Source organism: Nelumbo nucifera, chromosome 1, assembly GCF_055504915.1.
Source record: "Nelumbo nucifera cultivar China Antique chromosome 1, China Antique-T2T, whole genome shotgun sequence".
In the NCBI taxonomy this organism is placed as follows: Eukaryota; Viridiplantae; Streptophyta; class Magnoliopsida; order Proteales; family Nelumbonaceae; genus Nelumbo; species Nelumbo nucifera.
Window position 1 is genome coordinate 148,719,646 of NC_142649.1, and position 19,767 is coordinate 148,739,412.

Genomic DNA, 19,767 nt, shown 5'->3' on the forward strand with positions numbered 1-19,767 from the left:
ATGTATGTGAGGTCCCTCACCTCGTCAAGTAGGTCGAGGTTGGTACGTAGTTTGTCGTTATTAGTATTGTCACTGTATGCTTCCAACCGAAGTGAGGGGATTTCGATTTCGGCTGGGATGATTGCCTCCGTGCCGTAGGTGAGGTTGAAGGGAGTTTCTCCAGTGGCGGTCTTCTCTATAGTTCGGTATGCCCATAGGACGCTGGGCAGCTCGTCTACCCATAACCCTTTAGCTCGGTCTAGCCTAGCTTTTAGTCCACGGAGGATAGCTCTGTTCGTGATTTCTGCCTGACCGTTTGCTTGTGGGTGCGCAACCGACGTGAAGTTTTTCCGGATCCCCATGCTTTGGCACCACTCTTGGAATTTGATGTCTTCAAACTGCTTGCCATTATCGGAGATCAGCACCCGAGGTAGCCCGAAGCGGTACACTATGTTCTTCTAGAAGAAGTTCTGGACGTTTCGAGTTGTGATGGTTACGAGAGTTTCAGCTTCAACCCACTTGGTGAAGTAGTCTACTGCCACTACTAGGAACTTTCTTCCTCCTGTTGCTGGTGGGAATGGCCCGAGTAGGTCGATACCCCATTGCGCGAAGGCCATGGGTTGGTGAGGTGCTTGAGGTCGGCGGCGGGCTCATGGTGAATATTGGCGTGCTTTTGGCAATTCTCACACTTCCTGATTAGCCCGACGACGTCTGATTTCAATGTTGGCCAATAGTACCCCGGTCGTAGTGCCTTCTGAATGACGGCCCTGCCCCCCAAGTGTCTGCCTCATAGGCCTTCATGAATGTCGCGGAGTACGAGCTCGGCTTCGGAAGGTCGCAAGCAGCGCAGGTAGGGGAGCGTGTAGGATCTTTGGTACAGCCGTCCGTCTATCATGACGTACTTGGCTGCCTGACACTCTACCCTCCTAGCGGCGTTGCGTTCTGCGAGGAGGGTTCCATGTAGCAGGAAGCTCACGAGTGGATCAATCCAGCTCGGTTCTGTTTAGGCGACAGGAGCGACCTCCTCTGCCCCCCCGGAGAATGTTAGGCCGAGGTAACTCCTCTATGTACACAGTTCTCATGGTGTTGTCACTGGTGCTGGCTAGCCGGGACAGGGCGTCGGCCTCAGTGTTCTCTGACCTTGGGATTTGCTTGATGTAGTGTGACTGGAAGCTAAGCAGTGCCTCTTTTACCATTGCCAAGTAGGAGATCAAAGCTGGCTCGCGGGCTTCGTATTCCCCTGTAACTTGGTTGACCACGAGCTGGAAATCGCTGCAGATAACTATGTGTTTTGCCTTTACCTCTTGCGCCAGAGCTAGCCCTGCTATCAACGCCTCGTATTCCGCCTCATTGTTGGATGCCGCGAACTCGAAGCGTAGCACGTACTCTAGTTTCGTGCCACTCGGTCCACGAAGAACTACATCGGCTCCGCTGCCCTGCTGATTTGAGGAGCCATCTACGTGAAGGATACATGGCTCTTCATCCCAGTTCGAGCTCGGCCTAACCAGGAGAGATACCGAACTGAGTGCGATCTCACGGGGCTCGGACTCAACCGGCCTGAGAGCACCAAGCTCACCCGAATTGGGAGCCTCGTGCTCAACGGGGCTGAGGACCTCGGAGCTGAATGTGCACTCTGCAACAAAATCCGCCAAGGCTTGAGCTTTGATAGCGGTTTGGGGCTTGTACTGGAGATCGTACTCATTGAGTTCGATGGCCCACTTCGTCAATCGTCCAGAGACCTCGGGGCTGAGTAATACTTGCCTCAAGGGTTTGTCGATGAGGACGATGACGGTATGAGCTTGGAAATATGGGTGGAGTTTTCGGGCCGCGATGACCAACGCATAGGCTAGCTTCTCTATCTCTGGATATCTTGTTTATGCTCCCTGCAATATCTTATTAATATAGTAGATGGGTCGTTGGACCCGATCTGCTTCCTTTATCAGTACCGAATTGACCACTTCGTTTCTTGCCGAGAGGTACAGTTCTAAAACATCACCCTCTTTGGGCCGGGTCAACACCGAGATGTTGGCAAGGTATTTCTTGAGCTCGTCAAATGCGAGCTGGCAGTTTGGGTTCCACTCGAGCCCTTTGCCTTTTATTGCCTTGATGAAGGGCAGGCAACTGTCTGCTGATTTAGACATGAAATGACTCAGAGCGGCTATCCTGCCGTTTAGCCTCTGAACCTCTTTTACTTTTCGGGGTGGTCTCATATCTAGGATGGCCTTTATTTTGTCCGAGATGGCCTCAATACCGCGCTGGTTGACGATGTACCCTAGGAACTTACCCGAGGTGACACCGAAGACACACTTGTTTGGGTTTAGCTTTATGCTAAATTGACGCAGAATTTGAAAGACGAAATGCAAGTCTTGTAATAATTCATACGAAAACTGAGTCTTGATGACCATGTCGTCTACATAACATTCTATCTTCGTGCCAATTAAGGGCTGAAACAGCTTATTCATGAGCCTTTGGAAGGTCGCCCCAGCATTTTTCAGTCCGAAGGGCATAACCTTGTAGCAGTACAGGCCGAACTCGGTTATGAAGGTGGTTTTTTCCTCGTTGGATGGGTCCATCCTGATTTGGTTGTAGCCCGAGAAGGCATCCAGGAAGCATAGCAACTCGTGTCCCGAGGTCGTGTCCACTAGGCGGTCGATCCTGGGGAGGGGGAAGCAATCTTTCCGGCAAGCTCGGTTCAAGTCGGTGTAGTCGACGCACATGCGCCACTTGCCGTTTGCCTTTTTTACCAGAACTGGGTTGGCTACCCAGCTCGGGTAATGAACTTCCCTAATGAAGTCTGCTGCTAGGAGATTCTCGACCTCCTCATCGACCGCCCTCCAGCATTCTGGGGCTAAGTTGCATTTCTTCTGTCTAATGGGTCTGACTACAAGGTCAGTATTGAGCTTGTGAGTTATGAGCATAGGATCTATGTCGGGCATTTCTATCGCGGACCAAGCGAAAACATCTAAGTTACTGATTAAGAAGTGTACCCGTTCGGATCGTAGGGGTTCTTCAAGGGACGCTCCGACTTGAAGTAATCTAGCGGGGTCCTCTACCGAGACAGAGATGGGAACAGTTTCCTCTGTTGGTGCAGCTCGCTCCTCGTTCTGTTCCGTAGGTCGCTCCAGTTCGAGGTCGCTGGTTACTTTGGCCTTTCCCTTGAGGGCGACAACGTAGCACTTGCGGGACTCGAGCGGGTCGCCTTGCACTACCCTGATGCCGAAGTCTGTTGGGAACTTCATGGCCAAATAGTAAGTGGACACCACTGCTTTTAAAGAGTGGGTGATCGGCCGACCTACTATGGCATTGTAGAGGGAGGGGGTCGCGACCACCAAGAAATCGTGACTGAGTCTTACCGTGCTAGGCCACGTGCCGACTTCCATAGGTACTGTGACCTTTCCCAGGGGTCTGACCTCTTCTCCGCTGAAGCCGACCAGCGGGGTGTTCGCGGGCTTCAAGTCACTCTCTCGGAACTGGAGCTTGTCGAAGGCCGCTTTAAAGAGGATGTCTGCCGAACTGCCGGAGTCAATGAGTACCCGCCGGACTTCGAAGTCATTGATCTTCATCTTTATGACAAGTGCGTCGTCGTGGGGGTAGTGGACCCCACGCACATCGTCTTCGGTGAAGAATATGGGGTCTTCCGTCTTAGGCCGCTTTGGGGATTTTGTTCTTCTCTAGCGGGCTCCTGGGTTGATGCCCAAGCTGCTGTCGAGGTGCATCCTGCTACGATTGATCCTCCAACGATCATGTGGATTGTTCCCCGAACTGGTCTTTCCCCCGGGGGCTGCTTCTATGGTTCGGCCGGTCGGCTGCTGGACTCGGGAGCATCTCTGTTGTGCTCTCCCTGCCGACCTGTCTTATTACTATTACTATTATTATTATTATTATTATTATTATTATTATTATTATTATTATTATTATTATTATTATTATTATTATTATGTTGTACAAAATTTCGTAGGTACCCGCGACAGATAAGCTCCTCTATCTCGTCGCGGAGATTATTACAATGCTCGATGCTATGTCTATGGTCCCTATGGAAGTTGCAGTACAAGTTCTTATTCCTCTCGTTCGGGTTTCCCTTCAGACGAGGTGGCCACTTCACATACGGGGTGTCTTTGATCGTCATTAAGATCTCCGCCCGCTTTGCGTTTAAGGGCGTGTAGTCCGCCCGACCTGCTAAGGGAGTCCGGAACGGCTGACTCGGCTTTGGCCCCCGAGCTGGGTCTCTCTTTCTCCTGTCATCTGAGTTGGAGGGCTCACCTTACCTCTTCCTCTTTTCGATCCCGCCTTCAGTCCTTTGGTTGATCTCCTCCTCTGTTCTTATGAATTTGTTCGCGAGCTTGAGGAACTCGGCTACGGTCGCGGGCTGGTTGACTACCATGTGCCACCTGAACTCCTTGTGTGTCATGCCCCTCTTAGCTGCCGCAAGCTGTATCGCGGGGTCTAGGCGCGGTATCTACAAGCATGCGTCATTGAACCGTTTGATATAGCCCCGGATGGATTCTCCTTCCTTCTGGACTATTCCGAGGAGGCTCTCCTCGGTGCGGGGGCACCGCTTGCTGGTAACGAAGTGTGTGGTGAAGACCTGCACGAACTGCGTCCAACTTCTTATCAACCCGGGGGCCAGGTTCCTATACCAGGTGCGGGATACTCCCCTGAAGGTTGTGGTGAACGCCACACACATACAAGACTCATTGGCCCTTGCCAGATGCATTTGGGACTGGAAAGCATCGACATGGTCGTTGGGGTCAAAAGACCCGTCATACTTGTCTAGAGGAGGGAGTTTGAAATCCTTGGGCATGGGGACTACAAGGAGTTCCGATGACAGGGGGGAAGGGACTGAAAGAATAGGGGCAACTTTTACCTCGTCCGAGCTTGTTTCTTCTTTACCTCGGAGCTCGGGCAGGAAGTAGGTGGTTGTTCGGCGACTTCGCCGGCGTCTTCGTTGCTGCTTAGAGGGCCTGGTGTTGGTGCTACTTGCCTTGGTGTTGTCGAGGTTGATCGGTCCGGACTGCTGGTAGTCCGCTGCCAAGATGCTGAACAAGTTCTCTGTGAGCAGGTGCTCGAACTTAGAGTGTCGAGGTGCTGACTTGACTGGCAAGGAGGTTCCCGATCCGCCGGCAAGCTACGAGGCGGGGGTGATTTGTCTTTCCCTTCTGCCCGGGGATGAGGCCTGGCTCTTGGAGGGGTCATGGAGTTGGGAGGCTCCTCCTCGGTGAGGGCGCTAGCTTCGGAGCAGGGTGTCGAGGTGGGAGTTGTGGTTGGTTCAGAGGCAGTTGGGGGAACTGCTGTTGATAGTGATACTGAGGAATGTGGTGCAATACTTGCTGCTGATGGAGCTGATGTTGCTGGAACTGCTATATTTGGGCTTGCATCGCCCGCATGCACTGCATCAAGTCATCAAACTGGTTTTGGCTAGTCGCCAGAGGGACAACAGCTGGTTCGGCAAAGGTTGTCTCGACAGGGAGGGGAAGGGGAACGTTCACAGGTGCCACCATGCTTGGTGCGTTGAGGCTTGGGATTCCATCCGTTGATAGGGTGACAGTGAACTGTCCTATGCACACAGTGGCGGGCTGGGGGTGTTCCCTTACAGCACTCAAGTCGGCGTTGTGCCTGTTGTTGCTGGGAGAAGCCATGGAAGCTAAGGTTTCTTTGAAAGAGAGAGAGAGAGTTAGAGGTTAGGGGAGGCTTTTTGAAGTCTTCCCACAGACGGCGCCAAATGATGATGCGTGATCTAGTCAAGTCCTAGTCACCGGTTATCTTGCCTCCGACAGAACTGAAGTTGCCTGAAACAAGGAAGGAACTAGAGACTTCTGGGGAGGAACCCGGATGGAACACTTCGAAGCTCAAGTTAGTGCTCTTGAGAAGGCAAGAGGAAACAATGGATTTTAAGACTAGAAAGCACAAAATATCACATACCTTCTTCCCTATCAGATGGGGGCCTTTATAGTCACCTTGTATACTTACTTCCGAACCCCTGTCAGTTCGGGTATCATTACCTCTGCCAGATCGGGTCGCTTCCTCTGACAGATCGGGTCATTTCGGGTGTCATAACCTCCACTGCCAGCTGCCAGTTCGGGTGTCATAACCTCCATTGCCAGTTGCCAGTTGCCAGTTCGGGTGTCATAACCTCCACTGTTCCTTGTCAGGGTCGTCGCTACCACGTCTGAGATGGCGGTGGCAGGTGGCCGTTGGGGGACGGCTGTCATGTGTCAGACCCCTAATCAGTTAGGTGTGCCACCTCCATGTACGGGCTTCCTGGGCATCAGGTACGATTCAGTCAGACGACTTGGAGCCGAAGTGGTGTGCGAGGTGAAGTCTTGAGCTCGGATAGAAGTGTGGCCTGAACGGCCTTTGGGCGGGCAATTTGGGTCTTTGCCTTTTGTGCTTTTTGTAAGGCTCAAAACCTCGAAGGGAGAGCTCGGGTTCCTCCTTGGGGAGCTCAGGAATCTTCAACCCGGATCTCGGGTTGTAGGTTCCCCCTTTGGGGAAGCTTGGGACTTCTTTTCTCAGAGCTCGAGTTGTGGGCCCGCTGTCATGCCAAGCTGGCGCTTCTGCCAGGTCACTCTTGGTTGCTTCCACATGTCGTATGGCCAAGGGGTCGGGTCAAATCTTCCCCCATCAGTTATATTGCTGAATTGTATTTTAGAGATAATTGTTCATGCATTGTTTTCAGTTACATTTGCTTTGTTTATTTTGTCTTCCTGTTAATCTACTTAAGGACAATTCCATTTAAATAAGATAAGGTGGGGATTTCATCACCCTTCCTTGGCCCAAAAATCACCACCCTTCACGTGCGGTTCACCCTAGCCCTAATTTAAAATTTGGATAGCAAGATCATTTAGGGAAGCTGCACACTTGGTTCAAAGGTGTGTTGAATTTTAGGAAAGCTTGTAATTACTTTCCATTATCGGCGGTTGGTGTCTAAGGAAAGAGGTTAAATGGCTATGTCAAAGTGGGTTTTGTGGTTACTTAATTAGGTCCTTGCGAGAGCAAGGGGAGCCTCCCACATCCCCACCTCTTGCTTGGCTAACCAAAGGAAGTGGTGTAATTCTAAGTGAACCTAAAAGGATTCACATTGGTTGAACCACTAGTTTAGGAAACCCTAGGTCAGCCCCTATGCATTTGATTTGTTTGTCTTTAAAAAAAAAAGAAAAAAGAAGAAAAAAATTTAAAAATTCCAACTTGAATTTAAATTTCAAAAATTTAAATTTCAGAAAGAAAAAGAGAAAGTTTCAAAAGTTGTGTTTAAATTTTAGAATTCAAGTTGTAAAATCCACATTTGAAATTAAACTCAAAATTTAAAATTCAAATAAGAAGAAAAGGGACTTCTGTTTTGTATGTTGGGAAGGAGATCTCTAAGGAGAGAAGTTGTAGAACTTGTACCTAAAATAGAGAGATACCTCCATCATCAACCCCGAAATCAAATGGCTAGAATCAATGATTTCCAACCTAGAAAGTTGAAGGAATACTTCACTCCAACACAATACAACCCTTCATCCTGCATCCAGTTACCTGACACTCAGGCCTTATAGTTTGAAATTAAGTCAAGTACAATCCAGATGCTCCCATCCTTCAATGGGAACCCAAGTGAGGACCCATACAAACACATAGATGAGTTTCTAGAAATATTTTCAACTATAAGGATTCTGAATTTCAATGATAATGCCCTTAGATTGACTATTTTCCCCTTCTCCTTGAAGGATAAGGCCAAGAATTGGTTAGGGACTATAGGGAGACCCATTAGGATTTTGGCAGAAATGCAACAAGAATTCCTTAGGAAGTTTTATCCTATAGGCAGAACCAATACCATGAGGAGAGTTATCACGAGATTCACCTAAACACCGGGTGAACAAATTCATGAGGCTTGGGAGAGGATGAAAGAGTTAATGAGAAAATGCCCACACGATGGCCTGTCCCAGTGGCAAATTGACCCAGGTCTTTCATTTTTTGGGGAAGTTGTTTCAAGAGGACCACACTAACATTTTCTGAGAGCGTCACTTTTTGTGGGGCCGATTGTGGCTCCCTCTTTTGAGTGTACAGCTATTTTAGAAACTTGGCGTAGGCTAGGACATATTGGATCGCATCGAGGAGAGGGATGTTAACCCGGTGGCTTGGCTACGAGTGCAGTTGGAAAGGGGACTACAGGTTGGTTCACTATGGGCTCTTCTTCTAAAGTTTCCTTTCTTCCTTCTTCCCCCCCCCCCCCAACTTAGGGTCTTCTTGCTTATTTTCTTCTTCTTTGACTTTCTTTTTCTCAAACAGGCCTTCTAAAATCCTCCCACTCCTTAAGGTTGTAACAGCTTTGGCATTTTCGAACTGATGGTTCTTAGGAGGTGGGGGAATTTGTTGTAGAGGATAACTCGGTGGCTAATTTCTAGGATTTGCAACCGGTTAACTCAGTAATTGCCATACTTCTCTCCTCGCATTAGTTTTGGCTAGCTGTCCTATTTGGCTTTCTAATCTGGCAATGGACTACTGTTGATTTAGGATCAGCTGCTGAAGCTACATGAATTGATAATCTACTATACGGGTTTGAGGAGGTTGTGGGTAAGCCTGATACGGTTGAGTCAGTTTATTCCTAGGGTACATCTGCTAGAATTGACTCTGCACTTATGGCCTTTGAAATTGTTGGGCCATGGAATTAGATGGATGATGATATTGCTAGGACTGTATGCTGGGTTGATGTGTCCTCCAAGAAAAGTTAGGGTGATTTCTCCACCCAAGGTTGTAAGTATTTGAGAATGGATCATTGTGGCATTGAGAAGCTCTGGTTTGCCTGAACCTGTTCTTGGATATATGGCAGAAACTAGGCCGCTGTGGGACAATCATCAACTTGGTGGGGCGGGTTGGCACAAATGGAGCAAACTTCAGGATAGGGTGTAGACGGGCCTGATTGCTGGTTATAGGTGAAAAATTGATTAAGCTTTTGGGCTAGAAGATCTACCCTATCAAATTTTCTAGAAATTGCATTTAAGTCCATTTTTGCCACATACTCTATATTATTCCTGACTCCATAGAGCCATGCCCTCTTTGAGGGTCCCACTGACCTTTCATAGGAATACAAGGATGCATTGTTAATGGAGTTCTCACTCAAGGTCTCAAAAAGGGCATACACTTCATCCTCATGTTTACTCATAAAAACCCCCCACAGGATGCATCTACCATTTGCCTGTATTGATCAGTCAAACCTTCATAGAAGGCTTGGACAATTTGCCACTGAGACAGGCCATGGTGTAGGCATATTCTCATCAATTTTTTCATTCTCTCCCAAGACTCATGAATTTGTTCACTCGGTGTTTGGGTGAATCCAATGATGGATCTTCTCATGGTGTTGGTTTGTCCTATAGGGAAGAACTTTCTAAGGAATTCTTGTTGCATTTCTGCCCAAGTTCTAATAGGTCTCCCTATAGTTCCCAACTAGTGCTTGGCCTTGTCTTTCAAGAAGAAGGGGAAAAGAGTTAATCTAAGGGCATCATCATTAAAGTTCTAGATCCATATAGTGGAACAAATTTCCAGAAACTCGTCTATGTGTTTGTATAGGTCCTCACTCGGGTTCCCATAAAAAGAGGGGAGCATCCGGATTGTGCTTGACTTAATCTCATACTGCAAGGCTTGGGTGTCTGACAACTATATGCAAGATGAAGGGTTACTGGGTTGGAGTGAAATACTCCTTCATCTTTTTGGGTTATGCATCATTGATTTCAGCCATTTGGTTGCGTTGTTGGTGATGGAGGTATATCTCTCTCTCGGGTATGGGTTCTACTATTTCTCTCCTTAGAGATCTCTTTCCCAACATACAACTCAGAAGTCCATTTTTCTTCCTTTTGAAATTTAAAATTTTAATTTTAATTTTAATTTCAAGTTTAGATTTTGAAATTTAAATTCCGAAACTTAAACTCAAATTTGGTATTTTTCTCTCTCTTTTTTTTTATTTTTTCTTTTTTTTTTTGAAATTTGAAATTTAACTTCAAATTCAGATTTTGAAATTTAAATTCAAATTTGAATTTTAAAATTAAAAAAATGCAAGCAATTCACACACACGACCTATGCATTGACCTAGGGTTTCCTAAACTAGTGGTTTAACCAATGTGAATCCTTTTAGGTTCACTTGGAATTACATCACTTCCTTTGGTTAGCCAGGTAAGAGGTGGGGATGTGGGAGGCTCCCCTTGCTCTCACAAGGACCTAATTAATTAACTACAAAACCCGCTTAGGCTTATCCATTTAACCTCTTTCCTTAGACACCAACCGCTGGTTATGAAAAGTAATCACAAGTTTCCCTAAAATTCAACACACTTTTGAACCAAATGTAAGGCTCCCTAAGGGATCTTGCTATCCAGATTTTAAATTAGAGTTTATGGTGAACCGCATGTGAAGGATGGTGATTTTTGGGCCAAGGAAGGGTGATGAAATCCCCACCTTATCTTATTTAAGTTGGATTGCCCTTAAATGGATTAACGGAAAGAAATAAAATAAACAAAGCAAATGCAACTAATTACAATGAACGAACAATTATTTCTAATATGCAAGGAGAAGAGGAAAATAGTTAATCTAAGGGCATCATCATTAAAGTTCTGGATCCTTACAGTGGAACAAATTTTTAGAAACTGGTCTATGTGTTTGTATGGGTCCTCACTCGGGTTCCCATAGAAAGAGGGGAGCATCTAGATTGTGCTTGACTTAATCTCATACTACAAGGCTTGGGTGTTTGGCAATTGTACGAGTCCTCTTCATGGGGAGGCATTGACCCCTAACAGAAAACAAAAAGAAGAAAAGGAAAGAAGAAAGAACATCTTTGGCAAGAAACTCAAGTTGCATTCACTTAAGTGTCCTTACAAAAAAAGGCCTCTTATGGGGGAGGTGTCGTCCCCTTACAAAAAAAAAAAAAGAAGAAAAGTATGCAACTATCAAGGGAACACATGCCTAAACAAAAGAAAACAAATAAAAAAGTTTATTGGCCCTCTCTTGTCTAAGCGGTGGCCTGGGTAATGGTGTTGGTAGTAGCATCGACGATTGGGTTGTCGTCCGTCCCTAGTATATCTACTATCTGTCGAGCTTCAACGGTGAACGGATCCAACTGGACGATGTCGAAGCTCAGAAGGACCTTCATCACCTCGTCCTTGCAGTCATCGAAGCCCTCTAAGTAAGCTTAGGAGGCAAAGGAGGTCAATTTCATTTCATGTTCCTCCGAGGTCTTATACTTTTCAACCGCCTTTATGGCCAACTCCTCCAACTGCTACTCCATTGATGCCAATGAGGACTTTAGCTTCTTCAAGAGCTCTTTATTATTGACCACCTCAGCCTCGACCTTATTGCAATGATCATGCTCGTCACGTGCCCATCCCTTGGCCGCTTGCTGCTTCAACACTTGATCTCTTCTGGCGTCCACCGAAGTTACCGAATCAACACCTTGACCTTATCACAAAGGCCAACTGAGCAAGAGACCATATGCACATAAGAAAGGAAAAACATCAGTCACATACCAAGAAGACCTCGGTGACACGACGGACTCAAAGTGTATATATATACCTCAACGGCCTTGTCTAACAGCGTGTCTTGGACAGAGTCCACCGAATATTGTGTCTAGGACTGGTGGTCCCCAGGGAGGACCATACCGACAAGGAGTCCCCCTCTTGGATACTGTCCAACGAGTAGTGAGCGGCTCATTGTCCTGCGGATCAGACGACCGAGGCTCCGCTTGAGGTCCCCTCGGGCTGACGCTACTCGTGCAGCTAAAGCCTTTTGGCCTGAGGGTCTCGAGTTGTTTCGGTAGGGCGCTTCTAGTAGGTTCCTTCCCGATGTTCTCCCAGTAGGTTCCTTCCCGGTGGCTCTCTTAGACGCTACTGCCAGCAATTTCGCCTTCTTGTTGATCTCCATTTCTGCAAACAAAAGAAGCAAACATCATTTTCACCTCTCGAAGATGGGCCATTACCAATGCGACCACTATCGCCCTAACGACGTTGGGGGCGAGCCAGCTAAGGGTGAGATTGTAATGGTTTAGGATCTTAGGGATGATGGGGTTCAAGGTAAACCACAGCCCAAAGTGAAGGTAATGCTCGTGGATTGACACCTCCCCTTAAAGAGCAAGCCACGACCTATCACACACGTAGGGAACTCTAACCCTGTAGTCCCCTGGAATATAGTATCTCTCGGCCAACGCACTAACTTGCACCTTGCCGAGAGTGTTGTCTAAGTTAGAGGGGGGGTAATGCCCCAACATCATGTCTCGGCTTGCTCCTTGATCGTGGACTCCTCAACATCTTCCACATCCACCACATCAAGGTGCACAAGAGCATTCGCTTGGGCATTGGCCCTCGGCTGTGTGGAACCAATGCTTTCATTGGTAGAGCCCGCACTCTACTAATTGTGCTTGGCTCCACGAAACGCGACTCTTCCACTCAGCACTTGGGCGCTAGACGTTCGAGAGAAGCTCTTACAGTCACTACTATTCCTGCCATCATTACTAGGAGTGCTACTAGGAGTACTCCAGTCAGGAAGGTTGTATTCTTCACAACCCGAATCCAAGGCCAACATGTTGAGGATAGGAATCATTTACCTAAAGATGTTTGCTAAAGAAGGTTTAAGGGAATTGGTTGTTGATAGCTAAGGTGTCTTCAATAGCTCCAAAGCAGAAGGTTTCAAGCAAATGATAGGAAGTCACTCAACCAACCTCCCTATTTAAAGAAAAATGTACGACTCAGATCCAATTGATCCAACAGTCGTGAACTTGCCAACCTGATAGCCTGAACTGACTGACTCCACATGGCACCAACCTCGGGAGACGAAACAACGCAAAGAGACAGGGCTAGTTCCCCCATCGACTCCGGGTCAAGGATACGTTGAACTAGACCCCCTGCACCGTCTTGTACATGGCCTCATTCTGTTGACCTCGACACTCATCCTACGTACGGACACACGACACCCGTCTTGTGTATGGACATATGACGCGAGACATCAACGCCCATGCGAGGCACAAATAGCCTATGCCAACGTGGGGACGATCACGACCCCTTATCCTGATATGGTCTGTTACTAACGCAATGGGAGAATGGAGGAGCAGTCGTCGCACATCCCCTGAGAAGAGCTCTGCACCCGAGGGCGACGCCTCCATGCAAGCACACTATGCTCTCTTTGTCCGAAGCCGAGGCCTCAACACAACCCGCCAAACAACCTCGATTGCTATGGCCTTGAGAGTGGGGCAAGTGATATAGGGGTATTCGGCCGACCTGTAGATCCTGACACGTGGCATCGGTCGAACGCATCCCGGCCATCCCGCGGACCTTGACACGTGGCATCCGCCAGACATATCCTAACCACCCATTGCCAACCACTGCCAACTGCCACCACCTACTCCCAACTACTCCTCTCAGGCAACTCTGACTATAAAAAGGGGCTCCCACATTGAGTTAAACACACACCGGAACTTAAGCTCTAAGTTTTCTCTCTTTCTTGATTCGACCCCTCAAAGCTCTCAGCTAATTTGATCATTGGAGTCTCTGCCCTTAGGATACCTCTCAGGGCTTTTGACATACTTCTTCTCTTAACAGGTTGGACCCGCCGGCCTTAAACTCTATTAGTGGAGGTGTTTTGAACTTTGAAGGACGCTTGTATCCATAATTCAAAGTGAAAGTTTTACCAATTGATATGTAGTATGGTACACAAACAGCCTTGTGAAAAGCAGATCTAGAGACAAAAAACGTTTTGGTGTAGCGTGTGTATACACACGCCCTAGTCCAGCCTGGCTTGTGTGTTGGAACAGCACCCCAACCCCACTTATATGCATGTAGAGATATATATTGCTCTTATCCTATGGGTCCCTAATAATATACTTAAAGCCAATTCTTTTTCCAAGCAATTTGGGACAAAAGTCTCCCATATGCAGGAGGAGGGAAAGAGAGAAAAGACAAAACTAAAACAAAAGGAGGGAGAGAGGAGATTCTTGAAATTTTGAATCTCCCTCTAACGGATCAAATCCAAATAATTATAGGCTCTCCATGGTAAGATTAGTGAACATCACTTGCAGCCTATTCATAGTTTGTCCTGCCCCCATTTATTCCCATTATGCATAATATGTAATACCAATTGAAAAAGGGAAATTTTCTTAAACTATCCCTAAGTTTTAGGAAATTGACTTACCCCTATTGTTTGAAGATTGACTTGAACTATCCCTAAATTTTCTGACTTACCCCTTACATGTGACACCACAAGACATATAAAATTTTAAAAAACCCAATATTACCCTTTATGTCGATTTGAACCTCCATTATTCTTCAAATTTTCAAATCTAAATAGTGGCTGTGAAAAGCTTCTAACCATTTATAGGTTTCAACAGTGGCTATGGAAATTATCTATCCATTTACAAGTTAAAACCCATGGAAAACAAGGTTCTTTGTACAAGTTCAAACCGTCATCCAAAACTTTCCAACATGTTCTGAGTCCACACATCTCATATATGGTTGCTCTTAGTCTTATGGTGATGAGATGTATGGGCACAATAGGGGTGCAACTTGGGTGGACTTGGATTAGGCTTTTGTCAAATTTTAAATGACCCAACCAGAAGGCCCAAGCCTGAAGCAGTGTAAAATGATAACTGGGACCACCCCGAATTGCACTCCTATACGTATACGTATATCATATTGGAGCTCCAACTGACTAAAGAATATAAACCATAGATAATGTTCCTAGGTTCATTTACTCTCTTATTATATATACTATATAAAGTGGTGTGGGCCATAAAAATTAAATCCAAATACCATAATTATATATTAATACTTAAAATACATGCATATATACCACATGCTCTTACACTTTTTTTAGATAACATAAATGAAATTAGCTAACTATCTTAGTAATATTACTTATGTATACAAATCACATCACACGGTATACTTCCAACACAAGGTTGATTTCGACAGTATAAAGAATCATAAAAACACAGCTAGGCTGGTATTCATTAGGTGGCCTGAGATGATACGATTTGTTTTCTCTGTGGGGTGGAAGGAATCCCAAAATACATATTTGTTGGCATCGGAGCATGTAAATGGATTAAATTGATCGCATAGGTAACCCGCCTCAAAAATTCCAGTTCCACAACACGCCACTGCAACACTCTCGAATCCTGTTGTCAGTTTAAAACAAGAAAATTAAAATGAGTGGTTGAATACTAAGCCCTTTCTTAATAAAGGGGATACAACTTTAATTATGAATTAAGAAGTAAGGTCTCGTTTGATTCATGGGAATAGGAGTCTGGAATCAGAATCGGAATGGGCTATTCCAATTCCAATTGTTTGGTTGGATGGAACCAGAATTCCAATATCCCATTGCTTGTCATAAATTTTCTTTAAGAGAAGTGAAGATCCCCAATCTAATTTTCAAAGCTGATAGATATATACCGCAGTGGCATTCTCAAATTAAGGCTGTGTTTGTTTGTGATGCAAACCTGAACCAGATGCAGATTTTGCACCTGGTTTAATTTTGCATTTGTTTGCTTGTGATTATGACTTGCATTCTTACTTGATGTAAAAACAATATATTTAGAAAATGGGTGTGCTAGAAATGCAAATGCTAAGATAGATAAGTGGAAAAACTAGAAAAGATAGGACTAGGAATGAAGTCATTTATAGAAACCTAAGACTACAATAAGTGATAAAATGAGAGAGAGAGAGAGAGAGAGAGAGAATAGGCTAAGATGTGTTGGTCATGTGCATAAAAGACCATCAGTAGCTCTAATTAGAAGATGTGATTTATTACAAGTAGAAGGGGTTAGAAGAGTTAGGGGGTAGACAAAAAAGAACATGGTTAGAAATAGTAAATAAAATGATTTAAGCACTAATAATTCAATAGTGGATATGATTTAAATAGAGCAGAGTGGTGAAACAGGATTCATGTACCTGACCCCATATAGTTGGGATAAGGCATGGATGATGAAGATAATGATTCTTACCTGATGCAAGGTTTGCACTTTTGTCTCATTTACATCTTTTAGCAGTGCAAATTTTGTATTTGAAAAACTGATAAACAAATTTGAACCATGCCTTCCTAACTCAATTCTCTCTCATATAGAATGGAGATCGACTACATCAATTTGCCTCATACCTTGCTTCCCCCCAAATAAATAAGCTTTCTCCCGTCTGATTTCTCTTTTGTATAAATTGGTGATCACATATCTTACTTCCTATTTTACTTCTTACAAACAAATAAAAGGTCAAAATCTGTAGCAAAAATAAACTAGGATTTACACAGAGTCCATTTGCAGTCCTATGCATTTACACCAGTGCAAATGAAAGTACAAAACCCAAGTCAAAATAGCAGTTCTAATGCTCTTATAAAATTCTTAAAAGAAAAGTTATAAGGTATTGGATCAAATAAAAAATATTAAAGCCATTTATAGGGTAGCTTCAGTAATTTTTTAAAATAACTCGTAATTTAATAATTACATGTATTCAGAATTACATTAATTGTTCCACATCAACTCTCTCTCTATTCTTCCTCTCTACAGACCTTTTCCAAATTATGGTGTTTTTTTTCTTCATTAAAAAAATATGAAAATTTTGATTTGCTTCTATATGGCTTAAATATTAGCCAGTATAGTTCATATTCACTGGGTCCCACTAATTCTCACCTCAGTTGTCAGCTGACTCAGCTCTACTCCCTCAATGAAGGATCTGGCCATGGGGATTTCATTGACGAACTGGTAATCAGGTCGAACATCTGAAGAAAAAATATAAATGGGGTGGGATGCTCGTCGGGCAAAAATTTTCGGGGTGGTGGTGGACCAACTAGTATTAGTAGTAGAGACAGGAGAGGGCTGTTTGGTCCAAGTCCTCATTATTATAGAAGGTACGTTCTTCTGTCCAGCTACTTTTCCAATTTTCACTGGCATGTGATATGGTGAATGTGATTGTGAATCACAATATATGTATATATATACAACACAAGGACGGTAGAAGTAAACAAGCATTAATTGCATAGCATTTAACCAGCCCACCAAACAGATGCTGACCCCATAATAAGTCTCAGACTCTCAATTACCGACCGTAATGGGCTTCGAAGAAATTACCAACTGTAGCAAGCTTGTTGGATCAAATGTAGGGACGTCAAAGGATCGGGTTTGTCTACCTGGCCTTAAACTCAACCATCCAATGCATTCACTCGAATCTGATCTGATTTGGGTTCATCTCCCTTCTCTCTCTCTCTAGATCTCCTTAAAAAAAAATGGTTTAAAAAGAAATCCTAGGCTCCGAGGTTACGGTGTTAACAAGTATATACCAGATCTAGACCAAGGTTTTTTTTTTTTGGTGGAAAGAGATTCATTACGAAAGCAAACAAACACCCGAAGGGAATAGACCCAGGATACAGAAAACACAGAAACAAACAGCAGAAAGAAAAACTACTCGTTACTAAAACAAAAACAGAAACCAAACTAGGGAGCATCTCCCAAGTCAACAGAAGAACGATCAGCATCGAGCATAGCATCAAGCCACTCTGGATCAGCATTAAGCAAGATGGCTGAAAACTTAAGGCCCCGTTGGGCTGTATGCTCTGTTAGCTTCTCTTCTAACCCAGTTGAAAGAAACATTCAGGTTCCTGCATAAGAGACCAATCTCTTTAACGCAAAAATAAATCTCCTTTGGACAGCCCGAGGACTCCATGGTAAGGGACTGAACTAACTGCTCACAATCACTTTCCAATCCAAAGGAATCAATATTTAAACTCTTTGTCAACTTTATAGCTTCCAAAACTGCAATAGCTTCAGCATGGATGGGAGAGGAGGTTCGAAGCCAACTCAGGTTTGAAGCATGATCAAAACCATAACCCGATCCTACACCTGTATAAAACTATAACTGACCCTAACCCATATAGGTTTAGGTCAAGCTGAATTTATCATTGAACCTGACCAATGACATCCCTAATTAACTGAGTTTTCTTCACCCAAATATCTTGTCTTGAGGAGTGACAACAGATAAAAGTTGTTTTTAATCTTTTTCAAGGATAGATGAGGGGTATTTTTAAGGGACAGGTGACAAAAAAATTTAAAAGTGATCTGTTATCGTTTGATGTATACATGGGGAACGTGGCTTCTCTCTCTCTCTGTTTTTTTTTTGTGGGTGGGGGGGGGGTGTTAAAGGGTAATTAAGCAAGACTTACCAAACGAAGAGGGATGCTGAATGACTTCCATGAGTGGGTCATAGGGGTTTGAAACGACCACTTTGATCCCCGGAAGTTCCTTGTTCAACTTCACTGCCAGATTATGCAACTTGACATTGAAATCCCTGCCCACCTTATTGTATTCCTCAACACAACCATTCCCATACATGTTACGGCTTCTCTCCAACGGCATGCATCCCATGGGAGGAAGCCCTCCCAGTGATATCTTCCGACCTCCGAGACCGTAGAGCTGGGTTATGAATTTTCCGGCTATCCCGGCGAGGAACCTCTGGTACTGGTCGACGGTGAACTGGGATGATCGGCCTGCAGGGAATACGTAATAATTCTCTAGGAAGTCGTTGGTCCCTACGCTCATCAGATACAACGCCTCGCTTAATATCTCGTTCGCCTTCCGCTCGCCAAGATATCGCCTCAATTTCACCTGGTAAGCCTTGTAGTACTCCAATTCCTCCCACAGAGGTATCACAGACTGCATTCACATGCATTTTCCGAATTATACATGCAAAAAGATCATCAGGCGACGTTTGACGTTTCAGAGAAGAGATTCATTGTTCATAAAGAAGTACTACTTACTAGCACGTTGGAGGTGGCATTGTCGTAGCCAGTTCCGGCTGACGCAAAATCAACTCCGGTGGCAAAATCTGTGATGTTATACATGGGATCCAAGTAGGCAGGAACGGTGGGCTTAACTCCAAAAGCCTCAGAGATGAGGTCCGATGGGATTCGGCCGTTGGAAAATCGTCCTGTGGGTTTTCCTCCAAGGAAATCACGACCGTAGGGCTTGAAGTTGCTCTTGAGGATGGTAGAGATCTGGTTGTTGTTCCCCGAATCGACGGAGGAGTCACCAAAGACGATGACAGCAGGGACTTTGGCTATGGTTTGCACTGCGAGAAGCAGGGTTTGAGAGAAGAGGAGCCATGGAGTGATCAGATGATGAGGTGCCATTTCTTGATTCTCGATTCTTCTCAGTCACTGCAGGAACATGACAAGGCCTGAAATTGGGGTGTGCATGTTGCCTTGGGGTTGGTACTTGAATTAAATTAAATACAAGTGAAGTGATGGATGAAAGCTTGACTACTGCGAGAAGTTCAACTAATAGGGTGGCGGGCTTTCTTAATTACTTGAATTCAATTGTTGCAAGCAAGAGAGTAGAGTATAGACCCAACATCACATGGGTAAGGAAGTTAGTCAGGACTCAGGATATTGTGAGGTGAGGGTTTCTTTTTAAATTTCCTATGACCTACCCAGTAAGGTGACGGGATCTGCTCCTCACTAATGGGCGCCTTACACGCACATCCACCGTGTATCGATAAGATGTACGAGAGATGTTCCTAATGCATGATAGGATGGTCTCCCCCGTACATATCGGGAGCGGATTAACTGGAGACAAAAACATTTACACCCAGCCTAAATATTTATCACTGGTTGAACACGCCAGTGTTCAGTACAATTGAGTCCCACATGAGGCCTTTAACGTGTTCAATTGTGATTGATAGTTCAGCTGAGTGTGTAACACTCCCATCTCATTTTATCGCCAGCTTTTAAGTTTTTGAGGCAGTGATGCATTGCACAGATGATATATACGACATATTTTGCATTTATCAGTCTCAGGGAAAT

General features: G+C 45.1%; 1 protein-coding gene across 1 annotated transcript; it reads right to left on the reverse strand.

Moving 5' to 3' along the window:
• Positions 1-14,721: 14,721 nt before the first annotated feature.
• On the reverse strand, positions 14,722-19,211 carry LOC104606520 (GDSL esterase/lipase At4g26790-like). Its single transcript, XM_010271769.3, has 3 exons — positions 18,724-19,211; positions 18,130-18,619; positions 14,722-15,100 (listed from the first exon to the last, which is right to left on the reverse strand). The coding sequence occupies exons 1-3, from the start codon at positions 19,093-19,095 to the stop codon at positions 14,907-14,909; spliced, it is 1,056 nt and encodes a 351-aa protein (XP_010270071.1). The 5' UTR covers positions 19,096-19,211; the 3' UTR covers positions 14,722-14,906.
• Positions 19,212-19,767: the final 556 nt, after the last annotated feature.

Excerpts from the sequence above, each read along its gene's own strand:
- LOC104606520 (XM_010271769.3), bottom strand. The coding sequence starts at position 19,095 with ATGGCACCTCATCATCTGATCACTCCATGGCTCCTCTTCTCTCAAACC. Across the intron at positions 18,620-18,723 it reads ATGCCACCTCCAACGTGCTA|TCTGTGATACCTCTGTGGGA; the intron begins GTAAGTAGTACT and ends ATGTGAATGCAG. Across the intron at positions 15,101-18,129 it reads TCAGCATCCCTCTTCGTTTG|GATTCGAGAGTGTTGCAGTG; the intron begins GTAAGTCTTGCT and ends AACTGACAACAG.